A 21,351-nucleotide genomic window follows, 5' to 3' on the forward strand; every position below is an offset into this window, starting at 1 on the left:
CAAAATTAATGAGTAAACTGGCAAGTTTTGAAGCAGGTATAAGGGACTGTAAACCCAATCGTCAAAGTGTCCCCAGTTGTATTTTGAACCGGGGTCGCAGAGGTGGAAGGTGGTGCAAGACATGACTATGCTAACCTGACCACCACTATGAGTTGGTCAAAAAACAATACCTTGCACCTCCTTTTCATTTAAAAAAATTAAATATAAGTAACAAACCATATGGAGAAAACGATTTTGTAACTTTAGAATGGGTGCTAGTCAGAATTTTTTAAAAGCTCACCGTTTTGCCATCTGGAAATTCGTAAGCCTTCAAATCTTCGGACTCCGACTCTGGATCTTTGTAAAGCACTTTAAACCGTGTAACCGTGGCAACCTCTCCATTCTTCAGCGTCACCGGAGCCACCTTCAGCCTCTTGACGACCCTCGGAGCGTCAAAGTTGACTTGGATGAATTGGTTTTCGTCAGTCGTGTCTGCAACCCAAGTTATTTTGTTCTTCTTGGGTTTGTACCCGTCGAGGACCGTAGATGTCTCAAAGTCGGTGATGAATCTCTTCAAATTAACCGTTTTGCCTGAAATGGGAGGTACTATAGTTACAGGCCTTGAACTTCCCTTTTTGAAGGGGCACAGCAATAATTTTCCTCTAGTGTTTAAGTGAGAAATTACTTCTTTCTAAAAAAAACTACAGTACTTTAGAGGGAGCCATTTCTCACAATGTTTTATACCATCAACAGCTCTACATCGCTCATTACCAAGTAAGTTTTTATGAGGTATTACCAATTAAAATTTTACATACATGTAGGTTTGGCCAAAAACATAGTAGACCCACATGGTTTCAATACACATGGCAAGTTAGCGCTTCAGTCAATATAGCTTGAGGTTCAAATGCCTGTTAAATATTAGTGGCCTCTTACAGAGTGTTCAGGTCCGTCAGGCATGATGCTCATGGCGCTGTACAAGCAAAATATAAATGCAAAAGCTAAGGCAATCTACCCTACTCATTTTATACACCATTGACATTGTATATTGACTAACTTAGGCAGAGTTTTAGTTTTGATTTCACAAAGAGTGAGGACTAGTCCTAGGAGGTATTAAAAACTTAAGTTAGGATGAGCAACTCGTCCTATCTCCAGATAAGACTAGTCTAAACTATTTGTTAAATCCACCCCTTGGTAATCAGTTCAATGAAACAGAATTACAAAGTAAACAAATAAGTTTTGAGTACCGGGTAATTGTAATTTATCCATACCTTTCTTTTCAGATTCAGGCGTTTCTGTTTCGTCACGTGAGGGCTCCGGTGGTTGATCATCTGATGGTTTTCCAGGTTTGGGTTTGACTGGTGGGAGAGGATTGGGCTGATCAGCTGAAGGTTGGGCTTCTGGAGTTACAACTGGGGTTGGAACTTCTGGTACCTCTGTAGCTTCAACTTGTGGTACCTCCGGAGTTTGAACTTCTGGTACTTCTGGATCTACAACTCGGGTTGGAACTTCTGGTACCTCTGTAGCTTCAACTGCTGGTACTTCTGGAGTTACAACTTCTGGTACTTCTGGAACCTCTGTGGCATCAACTTCTGGTACTTCTGGAGTTACAACTTCTTGTACCTCTGGAGTTACAACTTCTGGTACCTCTGGAGTTACATCTTCAGGTACCTCTGGCTCTACAGCTGGAGTTGGAACTTCTGGTACCTCTGTAGCTTCAACTTCTGGTACCTCTGTAGCTTCAACTTCTGGTACCTCTGTAGCTTCAACTTCTGGTACCTCTGGAGTTACAACTTCTGGTACTTCTGGAACCTCTGTGGCTTCAACTTCTGGTACCTCTGTAGCTTCAACTTCTGGTACCTCTGTAGCTTCAACTTCTGGTACCTCTGTAGCTTCAACTTCTGGTACCTCTGTAGCTTCAACTTCTGGTACTTCTGGAGTTACAACTTCTGGTACTTCTGGAGTTACAACTTCTGGTACTTCTGGAGTTACAACTTCTGGTACCTCCGGAGTTACATCTTCAGGTACCTCTGGAGTTACAACTTCAGGTACCTCTGGATCTACAACTGGGGTTGGAACTTCTGGAACCTCTGTGGCTTCAACTTCTGGTATGTCTGGAGTTACAACTTCTGGTACTTCTGGAGTTACAACTTCTGGTACCTCTGGAGTTACAACTTCTGGTACCTCTGGAGTTTCTGGGATTTCTGGAGTTACAACTTCTGGTACCTCTGGAGTTTGAACTTCTGGTACCTCTGGCTCTACAGCTGGAGTTGGAACTTCTGGTACCTCTGTAGCTTCAACTTCTGGTAACTCTGGAGTTACAACTTCTGGTACCTCTGGAGTTACAACTTCAGGTACTCCTGGAGTTACAACTTCTGGTATTTCTGGAGTTACAACTTCTGGTACCTCTGGAGTTACAACTGGGGTTGGAACTTCCGGTACTTTAACTGGTGGTTCGGCTGGAGAAGGTTCAGTCTCATCCTCCTCAATCTCATCTTCTTCAAGAGGTTCTGACAGAAAAAAAAACCTCTCAATTGTTAACTTTGCCATTATAAAACACTGTCTAAATTAAAGTGTGGCTATATCTGGAAAAACTGTTTCTGTCTTCATTATCATGAGTGTTGTGGCTGAGAGGTCCAGTTCACCAGACCTAAGCTCTTGTGTTCTTAGCAGCAGCAGAGAGTGTGAGTTTGAATCCCGGTCATGACGCTTGTGACAGGGATGTGATAGGCTGCTGCCAAAAGCACCTGATATGCGAGTGCAAAGCGTGAAAGCTTTTGAGCCTGCGTACATTAATTTATATTTGGTTTTAAGAGCTCTACTGTGGAATTGTGGGCGCCTATATGGTTTTATATTGAAGTTTATATGAGTTTGGTCTAAACTAAAAAATAAATACAAAATTACAACTATTGTTTTTGTTTTTACCGTTTGTTTTGTTTTGGGGTGGGGTAAAAAAATAACATGAATTTCCAGTTACAAATTTGAACACCACATCCTTGTAACAAAGACTGAACTCACTAATGTGCTGCACTCTGAAGCCTACGAGCTCGACACGCATCGCGACACACTTGTGCCAAGACAACGGGACGATCTTGATGGCGCGGACACAGATCTGGCTCGGTAGGAGATGACACACAATGCCCATTCCGTCAACATTACTTTGAAATATCTGGATGACAAAAAAATGATAATAGTAAACTACAAATAACCCTATAAGTTTATTTGATGTCCTGAAGCAAGACAATAAGGGTGTCATGGCTGAGTGGTTTAGAGCAACATATTGGTTAAGTGGTTAAGTCATCAGAGTGACACTTGTGTCATTGAGCAAGACGCTTTACTTTTATTGCTTCTCTTTACACAGGGTTATAAAGCACTCACGGCAGAATAGGGGAGAGTTTTCAGCTCTGCTTCAAGTTTAATACAGAATTTTCTGCAGAATCTGGAAAAGTTTCAGTTTTGCTTTGAGTGTTATACAGAACTTTCTGCAGAATCAGGGAGTGTTTTCAGCTCTGCTTCGAGTGTGCTGCAGAATTTTCTGCAAAATCACAAAAAACTTTCCAGCTTTGCTTCGGGTGCGATACAGAACTTTCTGCAGAATGTGGGAGAGTGAGGGAGACAGCTTTGCTTTGGGTGTGACAGAGCTTTTTATAAGAAGTGAGTATTATTCTTGTTACAGTAAACAAAGCGCTAGTGCTCTAGAAATGTTGTAATTATTATCACTATCATCACAAACCTGTACAGAGCCGTCTAGAGCTTTGTACGGCACAAACAACTTCCCGTCCACACTCGTCTCCATCATGAACTGGGACACGAACGACTCTTCAGGGACCACACTACCCTGGGTGAGGATACCCTCGACGTCGGTCAGCTCCAGTAGATCAATGGTGAGGAAGTGCTCCTTCTCGGTGAGGGAAGGTGCAGAGGGCCTGCACTCTGCGACCCAGGCACGGTTAGGCAGGTTCAGACGGGCGTTCTGGGGTTGGTAGCCCTAGTACAGAAACGCAGAAAGATTTTAAAATGAAAGCTGAAAGCTGTTTTCATACTGTTTAATATTAATATTTGTATCCGTCCTGTAATTGGCACTTGCGCTGTTGGATTTGTATAAAATAAATTTTAAAAAATAAAAAATAAATAAAAAAAAGTATTCTTATGTACAATGTACATGAGATCAAACCTTAGAAAAATATTCTTTAAAAAAAAAAATTTAAAAAAATTGTGGGTTGTTAGTTATGTGAATTATTAGCTCTCTGTTGAATTAGTTCCCTTTTGAAATAATTTTTCTTATGTAAATCGGCCCTAAACAAATATTAAAAAATAAAAAAAATAAAAAAAAATAAAAATGTGGGTTGTTTTAAAGAATGTTGAATTAGTTCCCTGTTGGCGGGTCAGATGTATCGCAATGAATTGGTTTGGGCACGGCCCTAAGCCCCAACTTCATAGAGCTTCTTAAAGCAGAAAATATTGCTTTTAAGCACAGATTTTGTATCGTTGTATTGGGCTCATAGAGACCGATGCAACCAAAATTACCAACAAATTGGGGGCAGCTGGTGCTATTTCTTGAAAAAGGGTTTGTAGATGAAAATAAAAAACAATCCCCAGAATTGGTAAAGGTAAACATGATAGTGTATTACAAAGCTTTCCGTAGGATAGGGACAGGTACAAACTTTATTTATAATCAGCCAGTTTTCAGACTGAAAGTAATATTATTCGAATATTAATTTAAGAACTGACTCCGCGGTAGCACAGTTAACCACGATCCTATATAAGCTAAAGTAGTAGTACCAGCATATTTCTATACCATCAACCCAGGTAATAGTTTTTTAAAAAGCAGGACGGTTCTTTTCAGAACTGAGAAGTCTCCCGAACCCCCGAACAATCTACTCCGCGGTAGTAGAATAAAGCAAGACAGTTCTCTAAGAGCACACTCTACCCGGTAAGTAGACACACACATGGTGGGTATGTTCAGACAGCGTACTAAGTTAGACCTGAACCGGTTTAACTTCTACGAGCAGCAGGGGGTGGTCGTAAAAATAAAACCTCTTGCGTTCAGACAGCACTGAGTTAAACCCGATACGGTTTATCTTTGGTTTTAAGAGGTCAAAGCAAACGCGACCCCGTTACTCTAACATCCTGTTTATTGGCCTGTTTATTGGCCTGTTCATTGGTCACCGTGTGTTTACATAATAATTACGGAGGTCAATGAGTCGTCTGTTGTGAGTTAAACCGGATGTGGTCTTTTTTATTCTGTCCACACACAGTGTTAAAAGATAAACCCGAAGCGGTCTAAAGATAAACCCCCTCCCTGGACGGTTTATCTTTTGTGGGTTGAACTCGATTCATACTAACTTTAAAACCGTTCAGACACACAGAGTTGAACTCGATCGGGTTGAACCATGAGTTAAACCAACTTTAGTACTGTGTCTGAACGACCTCAGTGTTACCGTTCTCAGAGAGTAGGAATACTGAACATACCTTCTTGTAGATACTGGCAGATATCTGGGCGTTATCAATCTCCCCTGCTTCCATACCAAGATAATGAGCTCCTTCTAAATGACAGACAAATGAGAGTAGAGAACTTAGATAACCTTGTATCTACAAATCCAATTCAACTAGTAAAGCCTAGTTCATAACTGGCGAATACTTTGTGCAGAGCAAATTTTAAATTTTAAAACAGTAAACTAACAAAATTGCTTGAAGACTGAGAAGATTAATTCCCATACTTTTGGGGAAAAAAAGTATTGTAAAACTCATTATGATTCAATGCACTTTTGCATGCCCTCCACTCGCATATCAATTACTGAGTATAAAGTGAGTTTATGGGGGGTTTTTTCAACCAATTTGCCTCCTTTTTAATTTCAAATTTGTTTTTTTGTAAACTAATGTAAAATTGTTGTAATTCTAAGAAGACAGTTTCTAATAAACCATTTTATCTATCTATCTTTTTCTATCTATCGTAAATTTTCCCCCTGCCATAGGACGCTGCGTACCCTTTTATCCTTAACTAAATTTATAGTCTATCCCCGACTCGCAAGTTATTTACCAAGTACACAAGCACTGACCTTTGAACTGACAGGCTGGGCCTGGAACTGGTCTTGAAACCCCATAAACTTTGACCTCTGACACTTGGATGTGGGTCAACTCATCCGGCTTGTCTGGATTCAGCTCGATGCTGACATATTGACCGATGGGCGGGACACCGTCGATGCTCTGACATTGAATCTGGGAGATAGAGGAGGAAAATGATGAAAACCAGATCGCCTTGGGTGTCTTTATTGACAGACATGTGCGTGTTATAAGTATGTTAAAAAAAAACTGTGAAAAAAAAACCTGTGAAAATTTGAGCTCAAGTTGAGTCCAAGTTGCGAAATAATAATGGAAGAAAAAACACCCACGAACCGAAGTTGCTTTCAGATGTTTGATTTTGAGACCTCAAAATCTAATTCTGAGGTCTCAAAATCGAATTCATGGAAAATTACTTCTGTCTCGAAAACTGCGTTACTTCAGAGGGAGCCGTTTCTCACAATGTTGTATACTACCAACAGCTCTCCATTGCTTGTTACCAAGTAAGAGGTTTTATGCTAATACTTATTTTGAGTAATTACCAATAGTGTCCACTGCCTTTAATCTATGACCCCACTACATTTCTGAGTCTCTTAGTTTTCTAACCTGTACAGTTTGTCCTGGTTCTACTTTCCTTCTGTAGATGGCGCTGCACGGTGGATTGTTGTTCACATCGGGATTGTCACCAACTCTCACAACAAAATGGGTCAAGATCTTAGGCTCGGCACACACTGGAGAGGACCGAAGAAGAAAACAAAATATTGATGCTGATGAACACTCATGATCATAAGTATTATTGAAGCATTGCATGGTGTGGATAAATAGGTCGAAACTATCAATAGAAAGTAAACTTACGGGTAAAACCATGTTTAATATCTCTTTTGTGGGAGTGTTGGCTCTGAAAAGAGCTGGTGTGGTCTCAATGTTTTGAACAGTGTACTCTTCAGGAGAAAGACGAGTAGGGTATAATGTTACTTACTAAAGAAAGTTAAGGTTTTAGTTGTGGGAGGAAAACCCAAAGAATTATTCCAGGATAGTAGGCAGAGGTAAACAGGTGTTTCACTGACAGGGGGACTTACTTGTGATTCCTGGGTTAGTAACGGCAACAAAGTAGATCTGATGATGAGCTTTGAGATCCACGGACCACCATGGTTGTTTTTCCACCTTGGTGATAGATATTCCGTCCTCTGTGGAAAAAGAAATAGGCTAAAATTACAAAGGTGTGTGGATGTCTGAAATAGTAATAATATTAACTACATGTATATAGAAAGGTTTGCGGTAACACCATGTAATGACTATCTCTAATGAGTTGGGGGTGGTTCTGAAAAGAACCGTTGGTTTCAACTCGACGTTTCGACCAGTATGCTCTGATAGTCTTCTGGAGATTCTCCAGAAGACGATCGTCTTCTGGAGATTCTCCAGAAGACGATCAGAGCATACTGATCGAAACGTTCTCCAGAAGACGATCACAACATACTGATCGAAACGTCGAGTTGAAACCAACGGTTCTTTTCAGAACCACCCCAACTCATTAGAGATAGTCATTACATGGTGTTACCGCAAACCTTTCTATGTCGTATTTCCACCATGCAAAGTTTCAAATCCTACTTAACTACATGTAGTTCTTATAGGTTTGAGGCAATGCATGGTGAGGTATCAATGTATATTTTGTTTGCTGTAACACCATGTGTAGGCCTACATCTCTGGTTTAATTATGTTCTTTTGAGAACTTGTCTTGCTTTATACTCTACTACCGCAGAGTAGATTTTTTATTTATTCGGCAGACTTCTTTACTATCGTGGAGTAAATTTCCGAAATTTCCACTGTGGCTTCAAATATTTTTTAAACACAATATCTACATCTACATTCGCAGGTACCCATTAATACCCCTGGGTGAAATGACACTATTTGGAGTTCTTATCAGACCAGGAAGTTAACGATCATCAAAACTTTCTGGAAGTTTTGTAAAATATCTTTACCATCTTGTCCATCGACAGCTCCTGCTGGTCCGAAGACTGGCTCAAATGAACTGGACTGCTGTGCTGGTTTGTACAATGCCAAGTTCTCTATCCTTCCGTTGTCAGCTTCAGGAACTGTACGAAGAAAAAATATAATTCATTCGGGCCTTTAACTTCGCTCTTAAAGGGGCACTTCCCTCTGCATAAAGGCACCTCTATGCGGAAAAGAAATTTGTGCAAGAACCTTGCATGGGCACCACAGCAATTAAGCACAGACAGGGCACCACGGCAATTGCTGTGGGTGATGATGTGATGACTTTTATTGTTTATGTAGTTCTGAGGATGCTCACATTGCCTGAGGAGAACAATAGATTTACCTGGCAACTGCTGCCACCTAGCTTCCCAGAAGTCTCCAATAAACGTAAAAGTGTTTCTCTTTCACTTGTACTTTCCTCACCTTGTTCCTGCCACTTAAAATCTGGCAGCTGCCACTTTAAGGGGTGCCACTTAAATGGCAGCCACTTAATAATTATAGTGGTTGCCATTTCAATAACCGGCAGCCACCAGTTATTTAAGGTGAAAGAGAAACACTTCCATGGGAAAGCGAAACACAACTGAAAGAAAAACAATTGTGGACAAGAAACACTCAGGACTACCTGTGGCACTCTAGCTAGTTCAGTCATTGGTTCTCAACCTACCAATTGTCATTGTCATGCATGTGAAAGAGAAACACTCGAGATCGAGGCACACAATCATTGTTTTTATACTAATTATTTATAGCCTGGGTGTCTAAAATTCTGTGAACAATGTTTACCACCTCGCCACCAATTTAATAAACATAGTTATGTCGCTTAGCTGTTAGTGTTGTGGCCTGCTCAGCTCTATACAGCTGTGTTTAACAGCACAGCCAGCCCACACGATGATGATGGAGGTAGGTAGAAACAAACAAGTTAAAGGCAGTGGACACTATTGGTAATTACTCAAAATAATTATTAGCATCAAACCTTACTTGGTAATGAGTAATGGGGAAAGGTTGATAGTATAAAACATTGTGAGAAACGGCTCCCTCTGAAGTGACGTAGTTTTCGAGAAAGAAGTAATTAGAAAGAAGTAAGTTTAGAATAAATTTTGAGGTCTCAAAATCAAGCATCTGAAAGCACACAACTTCATGTAACAAGGGTGTTTTTTTCTGTCAATATTATCTTTCAACTTTGACGACCAATTGAGCTCAAATTTTCACAGGTTTGTTATTTTATGCATATGTTGAGATACTACACGTGAGAAGACTTATCTTTGACAACTACCAATAGTGTCCAGGTCTTTAAACTTTCTTAAATAAAGAAAAGGTTCGTCAAATCTTACTCTCTGGTTGTTGACCATACAGTTCTACCCTCATCCCCATTCTGTTGTAGTAATCCACTGGATGGAAGCGTGCATAGCGAGCCTTGAAAGGATGCTCCAAGTTATGATGAACGATCTCATCACAGTCAGAGTTTCCACGGAATAACTGCCACAAAAACAGAGCATAAAACCATTTTGTCAACAATCGTGATTGAGCTGTGAAAAGATTTCCAAGTCCGCGCGGTGTGTGATATTTTTATCAACAACTCGCTGACGCCCTCTATTGACAGGGATAGATTAGTCGGAGATAAAAGTTTGTAAGGCCGTGTCCGAAACGGCGACTTTGGCTAGAGCTACGGCTAGATCGCGCGCGTCTGCCTATTCCTCAACACTGGTAGACGCACTGATCTAGACGTAGCTGTAGCCGAAGTCGTCGGTTCGGACACGGCCTAACTATAATGGCCCTTTTCGAAACCACGCCCTCGGATTTGGATTCAGGTTCAGACTCCGTTCTCTCGTCTCTGAAGCCCTTAGCACGTAGGCCTCATGCAAAGCACTGGCGCTGCCAAAACCAGTGCGGGTTTCGAGGGACCATCTCAACAAAATTATGTATAATACTGAAAGTTAAATAATTCATGTACTGGTTTTTTTTTTCGCATTAAGAGAAAGAGACAAACCGGGTGTGACAAAAATACTAGGCAATTCGGATAATGCTCTTGTGTGTATGCAAAAGATAGGCCTATATCAGTCAAAGTTATTTCAGTGGTGGGTCAGATTTCTGAGCTTTGAATTCTCTTGAGGATTGTTATAAAATGACAATAAGTTTTTTTGTTTAAATTATTTTTGGGGTTTACCATTCCACGATTGTTCTGACTTCTATCTCTATCCCCTCCATAGAAATTCCAGTTACTGCCATCACCGCTGTGCGCCAAGTTGTATGACGTCACCCACTCCTTGTTGGTCCCTGCTGCACCTTGGGTGGCCATTCCTGTGATCATCGTCGGGTAAACCAGGTCAACCTATCACAGGTCAAAGTTCAAAGTTACTTTTACACACCACTCAAACAATTTTATTGGTAAATTTCCAAAAATCACTTGACAGAATTTATAAAAAGAAAACCACACCAAGTAGGCCTATTTAAAGGCGTAATTTAAAAAAAAAATCTAAATCATCACTGCTCTGTCAAATTATTACTATAGTTCAATCATAGATCGCTGTCTTTCTTATAAGTGCTTTTTACCAACTTAATAAGCTATACTGTGGAAAACCATTCAAAAACGCCGGTGGAGATGGAACAAAATAAAATGAGGAATCCCAATATAGGAAAAGCAAGTGTGAACAGGTGTGTCTTGATTTAGTTGCTGCTGCGGAGAGATGTTGTGTGTTTCCCTGCGAGGTGTCTAGTGAATTTGAGTGCATGGATGCTATTCTGGAACCAACCCTGTCCCGTATTGATAAATGAGACAGTAATAACAAGGGCCCAATTTCATAGAGCTGCTAAGCACAAACATTTGGTTAGCATGAAATTTCTGCCTCGATGAAACAGGATTACCAACGAGCAAACTACAGCTGAATACCAGTAAAAAGCAATATGCACCAAGAAGAAATTTGTTTGGTAATCCTGTTTTTATCAAGGAAGAAATTTCATGCTAAGCAATTAATTGTTGTGCTTAGCAGCTCTATGGAATTGGGCCAAGGTTATCAACCTGGAGAAATTGGTTTTGGTTGAGGTTCATTGGGGACCATCCTCCCGCTCCTGCGTCTGACGGGAGTAGGTTTAGTCGGGCACGGTGCGGTCCCATGTTGTAAGGATCCACGGAGGATGATGCTGACATCTGGTTATTTGGGATTCTGCCGGAGGCGATCCCCAGAGGCATCGTATTCGGCAGGGCTGTGTTTTAAATTGATAAAAAAAAATATAGCGAGGATGTAAAATCTTAATTTAAAAATAGTTAATTACAAAAAATAATTAAATTCGTTTATTTAATTTTTACTTTTTTTTTTTAAACTAAATTTGCTTACTTTTTACAAAAGTTTTTTGTAAACTTTAAAAAAAATTATAATCATAATTTTTGGTATACGTTTTTTGTTGTTGATAGGCGGTAATTTAAAGTCACGGCTCCATCTGGAGTGACGTTGTTTTCGAGAAAGAAGTAATTTTCCACGAATCGAATTTGATTTCGAGACATCGGAATGAGATTTTGAGGTCTCGAAAATCAAGCATCTGAAAGAACAAATCTTTGTGTTACAACGGTGTTTTTTTCTTTCATTATTATCTCGCAACTTTGACGACCAAATGAGCTCAATTTTTTTACAGGTTTGTTATTTTATGCGTTTTTCGAGACACACCAAGTGAGAAGACTGCCGTCGATTTCACAAAGAGTTAGGACTCGTCTTATCTCGAGTTAGGACGAGTAACTCTTCCTAACTTAGGATTAATCTTAAGGTCTGCATGCTACATACAGTGCCGGGTTGGGACTCGTCCTAAGTCCTAAGATTGATCTTAAGTTAGGAAGAGTTTTGTGAAATCGACGGCTGGTCTTAGACAATTTTACCAATGGTGTCCAGTGTCTTTAAAGTAAGGAATTGTTTGTGTGGAATAAAACTTTCCGACTACAAGGTACGGGTTACGAAACCTTTACAGTAAAACCCTCACACCAACCGATAGTCTCACTGTTTTAGATTGAATTTTTTTGCACAAAAAGGATCAAATATATTGACCTTACCTGGGTCTCGAGATACATGGATACCATATCCTGCTGGACTTTTCCCTGTAAAATGTAAATTATGTAATTTAATTATAATTTCGTTCACCTGTATAATAATTTATATATAATTTGTTGTGTAAAAAAATACACAAACAGGAAGTTCCCCTTTTGTTAAAAAAAAACGGAACAAGTTGAAAAAAAAGACGAAAAATTAAATTTTTCGTTATTTTCGAATAAAGAAAAAGCAGGAACAGATGATATTACGAATCCCACTCAAGTCAATTCTTTATCCAACCCCCAAAATCATTTCAAAATTTACACAGTCAGTTTCCCTTGTGGTTCATCTGAAACAAAAAGTCGCATCCCTTTAGGTGATACCCTGGCTGCCGCTTCCCAGGTTGTATCGTAATTTGGGTGTGATGTTAACGGTTGTATGGCTTCTGACTGGCACCCCGAACAAATAATTGACAAAATAGGGACAGATAACAATATGCAAAGAAAACTCACCATTAGCCCTGTCCAATACATACGGTTCTCCGGCAGGATCTAAAGCAGATAGATTAGTCAGTTTACTATTTTTAAAAGGAATTGACATTGACTAATGACCAAGATAATTATTGTGTAACCTGTTTGTCAGTCTTCTTCAATTTAAGCCTTGGCTGAATCTGACATCCTCATAGGCTAGATTTACATAAATACCCCCTCCAAATTCTGTGTGCTTTTAAAGGGTCTATGTAACTTTTGTAGGGCAAAAAACACAATGTCCACAGATTTACACTAAACTTACACAGTTTGAAGATAATGATGGTAGAAAGCTTCCCTGAAAATACTACGTGCTGAGGTGATGTAGTTTGGGGGAAATGAGTAAAACAATGTCATGATGAACAATTCGTCTCATGAGGCGAAAATTATTTTAATCATTTACAAACGTATTTTCATGACATTGTTTTACTAAATTCTCAAAATACAGCACCTCAGTAAGTAAGATTTGAAGGGAAGCTTTCTTCAAACCCTGTAAGTTTAATGAAAAGCTATGGACATTTTGAAAAATTACCCAAATCATTTTTAAAGTTGCTTTTCTATATATTATGTAATATTTTATTAAAGTTAAGTTATATCTTGGGAAGAGCAAGTATGAACTAAATGTTGAATTGAATAATTTGAAGTCATCATGAAAATGTAACAATATAGCCTCAAAGGGTAATTAATTATTAATTAACTTCCATATGATTCTAAACCCGTAGAAATAGTGTTTTGGTGGGGCGTGGAAATACTAATTTTAGTATGTGTATAAAAACAAATCAATTGTGACCATTTCGGTTTCATTTTTAATCACGCAGTACAACTTTCCACTCTCGTATAGTGCTTTTTGCTTTTTTCTTTCTAATCTAATAATCAAAGAATCCCTAAACAAAAAACATGCAGGAACTATTTCAGGACGGCAACTCTATACAACAGGGAAATAATTAATTGCATTTATGAATGAAAGTAGCAAATTATTTTTATTATTTATTAAATCCCTACCATTCTTCCCATCCCCGCATCCAGCAACTGTGCCGCACTCGGTGCACATGTACGGGTCGTTAGCACACGGGCAGCCGCCGTTTATGCAACAAGCACAGTTCTCCCTGCCGGGGTTGCCCGGGCAGGGACACTCCATGGCCCCGGTCCAGCCATTGGCCACTCGGTCTTTGATGACCAGATGAGCTGAAAAAAAAAGAAAAAAAAGATCATTCCGAGAAATTGCTATTTTTGTATATATAGCCAAGTCATTTCTGTTTTACCCTGGACGGTCCCTGCTAACAAAGAGTTATGTCCGAAAATTTAAAAAAAGTTTAAAAAAATCAAAGGTTTTCGAGAGAAGCTAAATGTAATGAAAGCTCACTGATTGATATAGACATACAGTACTTTCCCTAGCTTTGTGAACAAAATCACGGGCATAATATATATTACCCGGGTTGGATTCGAACCCACGACCTTTAGTTTGAGTTTGTTTATATATTGAATTTATTTCAAATCTTTAGGACATTTACACAAGGAAATCGAATAGGGTGATACACTTTAAAACTCAAAGTAGTTTTGAAATTTGAAGTATAATCATCGAAAAATGTGTACAAGTAGGCACCTGCCAAAAATAAAAGTATAGCTTGATTAATTAATGGATGTTAATTTTGCATCGGGGATGAAAAAATATCGTCATTGGATTTAAACCCATGTACACTGATGTGAGTTAGCAGAGTATGACTCAACACGCGAGTTCTATGAAAGAGCATTACTGGCGTATTACTCGGGCTGGATTCGAACCCCGGACCTTTGATACTCTAGCCGAGACTGCCCGGCGGCTAGAGGCAGTTCAAATCCTATGAATTGAATATTGACTAATGGATAACTTTCCGATATGGTGCCACCATACAAAAGGGATATCTCATTGAGGTTAATGAGACACTATAATTATTTTCATATCGAATGAAAAAGTGGAAAAGGGCCATTTATTGGGAAAAAAAATTGCAGATTTGCTTTGGAAAATACTCACGAGTTCCACATGTGTACTCTTGGCCACACTTAACGCATACATTCTGGAACCCGATGTGGCACTGGACTCCACCCACAATGCAACAGGCACAATCTTGCCGTTTGAAATCAAACTTGCACGTGCAACCTTCCCTGGTCAGCGTCCAACGGTCAGCGTATCGGCTGATCTCAGACAACGCCAGTGCTGTATAGAAACGAAAGTGATCAACACAGATTAATTATAATTTAACTTAATTAAATTCAATGTTTATTGTCCATAAAATGGAAGTTTGCTTTGTCTAAACTTTGTGTCTATTCAAAAGGTTGAATATTGTGAATTTATGTTGAAGTTGTGATTTTTATGTTCATACCAACGCGTTGGTATAAAATCCGTCTTCACACAAACAACCAAGGTTGTTTTTTCTGTATAAAATAAAATTGAGTAAGTTTGTCAGACAAAATTAACACCTCCACATTTATTATATGAGAAAACACACACAAGTGCCTATTTAGAATAATAAATACCACAACAGGCTCAAACTGCAGAGCATTTCCTTCATCAGAGAGCTCAATAAAAAGGTGAAATTTGGCCAACACTTTCCTCACACAATTACAAAAAAATTCTTCCTTAGCATAGTTATAGTCATGTTTTTGGCCAAATTGATTGGGTTGTCAGATTTTATTTTTAAGCGTAATCTTTTACTCGTATAAAATTATATATTTTGCGCGTGGTTATTATTATTGCAAATTGCGAAAAATAGAAAAGAGATTAGATGGGTTACCATTTTCGTCATCAGCAATTGACATAGAGATGACGTTCGTCCAATACAGGACACCAAACAGAAGCAAGCAAATGCTTGCTCTGTATGCAGAGGGCATCACTAGATAAACCAAAAGAACAAGATTTTAATAAATTAATGTAGAAAAGACTTTGTTTGGGAATCACTCTCACGATGGCAATAAACATTTTTATTTAGAAGTTAGAAGAACAGTAAATTTCAATAAGGATAACGCATTTTTAAAGGCAGTGGACACTTTTGGTAATTGCTCAAAATAATTGTTATCATAAAATCTTTCTTGGTGACGAGTAATGGGGAGAGGTTGATGGTGTAAAACATTGTGAGAAACGGCTCCCTCTAAAGTGCCATAGTTTTTGAGACAGAAGAAATTTTCCACAAATTTGATTTCTAGACCTCAGATTTAGAACTTGAGGTCTCGAAATATTTAATAGTCGTTTTCCTTATAAACATCGACAATAAATAATAATGCTGAACATTTCTAGTCCGCCATGTCTGCCAATGATTACACTCCTGGCGCCAACAAAAAACAAGAACTCTGCTATACACAATGACACAAGACGACCAAAAGTTTGAAGGCTGTTGTTTCCGAAATATAAATGCTTTAAGATGATTTTTGAATTTGAAACAAGTATCTGCTTTACTGAGTTGAAGTATTGAAACATTTCACAAATGTTTATGCAAACATGTCACATTATGCAAATGTCATCATGCATTATTCATGAGGCACACGTCATGACTTGGTTATAAAACCGAGACGGCCTCCAACACAAAGGCTGCTGTGCGCACGTGTCGCTAATGATCTCAACAGGTGGGTGGACAAAATAGGACCTCTCTTTCATGACTGCAATATTGAAGCAATAAATATTAATAGCTAAACAGCTTGTATGGTCATTAAGGCTTGGGATGAGGAGTTTGTGTCATGCTAGCTGAATGTGAAACATTAAAAGCACTGGACACTATTGGTAATTACTCAAAATAATTGTTAGCATAAAACCTTACTTGGTTACGTTAATAGGGAGCTGTTGATAGCATAACACATTGTGAATGTAACGTAGTTTTTTAGAAAGAGGTAATTTCTCTCTCAAATATTAAAATACTTCGCTGAAATCTTTTTTTATGCATCTGAAAGCACACAAAGTAAAGGCAACAACGGTGTTTTTTCTTTCTATATTCTCTTGCAAATTTGATGACTCATTTTGAGTCCAACGTTTCACCATTTTGTTATGCATTTGGGGATACCAAGTAGTGAGAATACTGGTATTTTACAATTACCCAAAGTGTCCAGTGTCTTAAGGCTATTACTCAAAATAATTATTGGCATCAAATCTTACTTGGTAATGAGTAATGGGGAGCTGTTGATAGTATAAAATATTGTGAGAAACGGCTCCCTCTGAAGTACCGTAGTTTTCGAGAAAGAAGTAATTTTTCACGAATTTGATTTCGAGACCTCAGATTTAGAATTTGAGGTCTCGAAATCAAGCATTTTATTTATTTCCTTTATTTACCCAGGGTGAGCCAAATCTGTAAAAAAAAACTGGTTTCCATTTGGGCCCTGCGAACAAACTAACATGTTAAAAGCATCTGAAAGCACACAACTTCGTGTGACAAGGGTGTTTCTTTTTTCATTATCTCGCAACTTCGATGACCGATTGAGCTCAAACTTTCACAGGTTTGTTATTTCATGCATATGATGAGATACATCAAGTGAGAAGACTGGTCTTTGACATTTACCAATAGTGTCCACTGTCTTTAAAAGAAGAATACACTCTCTCACAGGTCAGAGTTGACCAGGATTCCGGCTTCCATCTGAGAGCTTGACTGGGAAAGTGGTTGATTCAACGGATTGTGAGTCATTTTGACAAATAATTGTCTGCGTCATTTTGGAACACAGATTTGATCAGGACCCACGGGATCTGGATCCGGATTAATTCTGACCCAGAAGTTGTTCAAGATAGACAGGATCCAATGTCAAATAGCCTGTAAGCACAAAAGCTAAGCACAGAAAGATTTTTGTTCACAGAAACAGCTTTATGAAACTTTTGCTTAGCATGAAATTTAATCCTTTATAAAGACAGAATACCAACCAAATTTCTACATGATTTTCAGGATAAGCAAACAACAGCTGAATACCACGAACAAGCAATATGCAACAAATGGAAATTTTGATGTAATCCTGTTTTTATCAAGAAAGAAATTTCATGCCAAGCAAATTTTTGTGCTTACAGGCTCGGGGCCCTTGTCCGAAAACCCCAAATCATAATTCTTGTACTTACTCGTGCACGTTGCAACCAGTGATGCCTCCCCCAATTCAAACGATTCTCACGATCAGACAAAAATATTCTTCAAAGTTTTCTCATGAAAGACATTTCACCATATCAAACTCAGATAGAACAGATCAAGAGCTAAAACAATTTAGCTAATGTTCAGCTGTCTGATTTCCACGTTTTTATACCTTTCGAAACATCCCATTTAATTTGCATACTGTGACATTTTGCACCGCCATTAAACCAGACAATCTGTTATTGTATTATTGTTATAATATCTCTTTTTTCTGAAAAGCATTTCCGAATGACCTCAACTTCTATTCAACTTTTGCAGATTTGTAACACCTGGGCCCAATTTCATAAAGCTGTTAAGCAGAAAATAATATTGCCTGCCAAATATCTATGCTAAGCAAAAGTTGAGTGGGACCAACCACAACAATGCAAACTTAATGTAATTTTGGTTGGTAACCTGTTTCTGCTAACCGATACTATTCTCCGCTTATAGCAAGCTTATGAAATTGGATGGAGTCCTTGAGAATGACTTTAGACAGTGCCCATAAGTTTCATAGAGCTGTTTGCAAAGTTTGTGCTTAGCAACAATAATGCTTAGCAACGATAAGCAGGACAGTGAGAAATAGTGCACGTGACATGTTACTTTGTGTGCCAGTCAGCAGCTCTGTGAGAAAGGGCCCGGGTGACAAACAAGGATTATTATGGGCTAATTCCGTTCCTTCGGACATGTCTTTTCCCCCTCCCCTGCGAAACCATGGGTAATTAAGAAGAAAAACAATAATATCCATTTGATTCAGATGAAGTATCCCCTGCCTTTAGGATGCCATCCATCTTGAAGGAGTTCATCAACAGGTTTATAAGATGGAACTCATTACCACATACTCATTTAGGAAATTTACCCCTCAATTCAGAAAGAATCAGGAGGAATTCAAGAAGGCCTATATAAATTATCCTGAAGGAAATATTATCCCATCTAAGTCAAATTCATCTCATCATCTAAATCAAGTAATTCGTCCATAAAAGACCTGGTATAATTCGGTTAGAAGGATTCAATCCAATTCTGAACCAGAAGGAGTGTGACATCACCTTCGGAAGAAAATCACTCATTTACCCAGAAGGAATCCCTTCCATCTGAATCAGAGAGGAGCACATCTTCGAGTCCGATGTGGGTGGGGGATTCATCCCATGTGTTCTTTCCCGTAGGATCGTCGATTCAGAAGATATTCATTCCCAGATTGAAAGAATTAACTTTTCATTTCAAAAGGAATTCACTCCCAGATTTAGAAGGAGGCTTCCAGATTCAAAAGGAGGCTCCCAGATTCCGAAGGAGGCTTCCAGATTCAGAAGGAGTCTTCCAGATTCAGACGGGAGGCTCCCAGATTCAAAAGGAACCCAGATTCAGAAGGAACACAGGCTCAGAAGGAACCCAGATTCAGGATGAATTCATTCCTAAATTCAGAAGCAATTGACTCACAGAGATCAAATCTCAGATTCAACGGAATTCATTCCCATTCAGATCATCAGAAGAAATTTATTTCCAGATTCAGACGGAATTTCCTCGACTTTTTGGAAGGAATTAATCTCATACCCTCTCTGGTCTAGAATTAAACAAATTTGATTCCATTCGGTTCAGATGGAAATCATCTTTTGTTTAGGAACTCAACACCCTTTACTATGCTATGGATCTTGGACCACAAGGGGGCCTCATTCATGGTCCCCTACTAACTCAGAACAGAGCCGGGCAGCTAGCCAGACAGGCTGCCAAGTTTTGCATCTTCCGTCAAACAATGCCACAACCCACCACATAGACTTAATCCAAGACGCTCAAAGTTATACGATCGCTGCGGTTAGTGACTTGGCCTCGCTAGCTCTATAGTCAAGGAAGTGTGACCTGACAAAGTTGAAAATAAACAACTTGACTTCAGACTAATTTTGACCCCACCCACCCCCCACTTTCGATCTGTGCGCGTGCTGCATTTCACGTGTGAAGTTTATTCGGGGCGGGCAGTGTGTGTGCACTGTATATACGACGTGCTTGTGATGACACATAAAAACATACACAATACAAATACCAAACCAGATTGCTCTGCCGTCAGTTTAGTCTAACTCGAGTCGTCCGTAATTTACCAGTGGTTTTTCCCCTAGAAACCAAATCACATTGGAGCTAGGTTTTGCTGATCACAGTGTAGATATTTGACTGGAGAATTTCACGGAAGAACGATCGAAAATGGCTACAAACGGAGAAGCAACAGAGAGTAAGTAAAATTTGTTTTCCACCAGTGTTTAGATTTTCCCCTATTTCTGACAGTCTGTGTCTGTCTGTATTCGATAGTTTATTGTATTGTGTATCGTCGTGTGTTCTTTGTTGTGGTGGTGTGGCCGTCACGGGTGCACTTTTGCAGCAAGTCAAGTGAAGAAAGGATGCTTTGATGATCGTCTTTGTTCGTGGATGATTATTGTTTATTGAGTATAGTCTAATGTTTAAATGATTGGTACTGGTATCTAAGCGCAACTGTGACTGCATTTTATAAGGAATTTGGTTTTATTTACTTACGGCTACGCAATGAAGACGTTTCGAGGTTCAGACAAAACGCAAAAAACACTAGTAGTATAATCAACTCTTAGTCTTTTCTTTACACTACATTAACACAGTTCTACTGTAGATGATCACCCCATGTTACTATTGTTCCAAATAAAGATGAAACAAAACAATGTATAACATTAACAAAAATGGGGTCAATAAATCCGTACAAATAACATTACAATAATTATTTGTACCAAGTATAGGAGGCCCTTTTGCTTATTCAGTTGTCAAAAGTTTAAATAATCAAATACCTACATTTCAAGACTCCACTCCCTCTTCTTGAATATTTGTTAATGACTTTTTTTTCTGGTAAGCACATTGAATATTCTAGTTAAAGTTAGCAAGAATTGTGTTGTGCTAAGCTACTTACTATGCCTTGAAGCAGATATGAAATTGTGCCCTGTTCACAATTATTTTCATAGAGCTGCTCTGCTCTTGCACAAAGAGTAATTAAGCACGAGAAAACTTTTCTTAGTATAGCAGAATAAAAGGTTACTAGCCAAAATGTCATTTCAAATCCATTTGTGACTGGCAAGCTCATTTTACCTCGCAGGAAATTGTTTTAGCACATGTAACAAGCATAAAACTTGATAGGCACAGAATCTATTGCTTAGCAGAAATAGGTTACCAGCCAAAATATCATTACGTTTACATTGCTGCGACTGGTACCTCTGTCAATTGCTGCTTAGCAAAGATGTTTGCTAAGCAGAATTATCACATCTGCTTAACAGCTTTATGAAGTTGGGCCCCGGTGTAGGAAATAGTGGGATGCCCAGCATTATACAGACTGCTTGTTACTGAACTAATATTTTCTGTTTACTGAAGGAGATTCTTATCAACGAAATAAGGAAGTAGTTTGAGTTAAATTTGCGATTTATAATTTGGGGTACACAATTTTTGTCCATCATTGAGATGCCACATAAAGTAAACATTTTTAGGGGAGCGATTTTGTCCAGGAATTTTGCATCATAGCAAATCATTTAGACTGAACACTGAATGCTAATTGTTTTATTTAATGCTAATTTTTGAGTAGCAACTGATACAATTTGGATGGCATTTTGTTCTGCTATGCAAAGGGAAAACATTGCCTGTAAGCCATAGTTCCCCATTCCTAAACTGCCCAGTGAATGAATGCAT

The 21,351-nt window shown here is 38.8% G+C and overlaps 1 protein-coding gene and 1 pseudogene across 1 annotated transcript in view; one reads left to right on the top strand and one right to left on the bottom strand.

Moving 5' to 3' along the window:
- LOC139945347 (uncharacterized) overlaps positions 1-15,433 on the bottom strand; it is a 66,499-nt gene extending 51,066 nt beyond the window's left edge. Inside the window, exons 1-17 of the mRNA XM_071942698.1 lie at positions 15,337-15,433; positions 14,577-14,759; positions 13,568-13,750; positions 12,551-12,589; positions 12,062-12,106; positions 11,042-11,226; positions 10,190-10,354; positions 9,357-9,501; positions 8,016-8,129; positions 7,116-7,223; positions 6,643-6,767; positions 6,036-6,195; positions 5,449-5,522; positions 3,710-3,964; positions 2,995-3,145; positions 1,248-2,486; positions 281-570 (exon numbers count right to left, since the gene is read on the bottom strand). Coding sequence (XP_071798799.1) covers positions 281-570; positions 1,248-2,486; positions 2,995-3,145; positions 3,710-3,964; positions 5,449-5,522; positions 6,036-6,195; positions 6,643-6,767; positions 7,116-7,223; positions 8,016-8,129; positions 9,357-9,501; positions 10,190-10,354; positions 11,042-11,226; positions 12,062-12,106; positions 12,551-12,589; positions 13,568-13,750; positions 14,577-14,759; positions 15,337-15,433 — 3,558 coding nt within the window. The remainder of the gene's footprint in view (positions 1-280; positions 571-1,247; positions 2,487-2,994; positions 3,146-3,709; positions 3,965-5,448; positions 5,523-6,035; positions 6,196-6,642; positions 6,768-7,115; positions 7,224-8,015; positions 8,130-9,356; positions 9,502-10,189; positions 10,355-11,041; positions 11,227-12,061; positions 12,107-12,550; positions 12,590-13,567; positions 13,751-14,576; positions 14,760-15,336) is intronic.
- A 4,424-nt stretch (positions 15,434-19,857) lies between these two features.
- The window catches only part of LOC139945348 (uncharacterized), a 32,405-nt pseudogene continuing 30,911 nt past the window's right edge, over positions 19,858-21,351 (top strand).

The sequence above is a fragment of the Asterias amurensis genome, chromosome 12 (assembly GCF_032118995.1).
Source record: "Asterias amurensis chromosome 12, ASM3211899v1".
Classification (NCBI taxonomy): domain Eukaryota; kingdom Metazoa; phylum Echinodermata; class Asteroidea; order Forcipulatida; family Asteriidae; genus Asterias; species Asterias amurensis.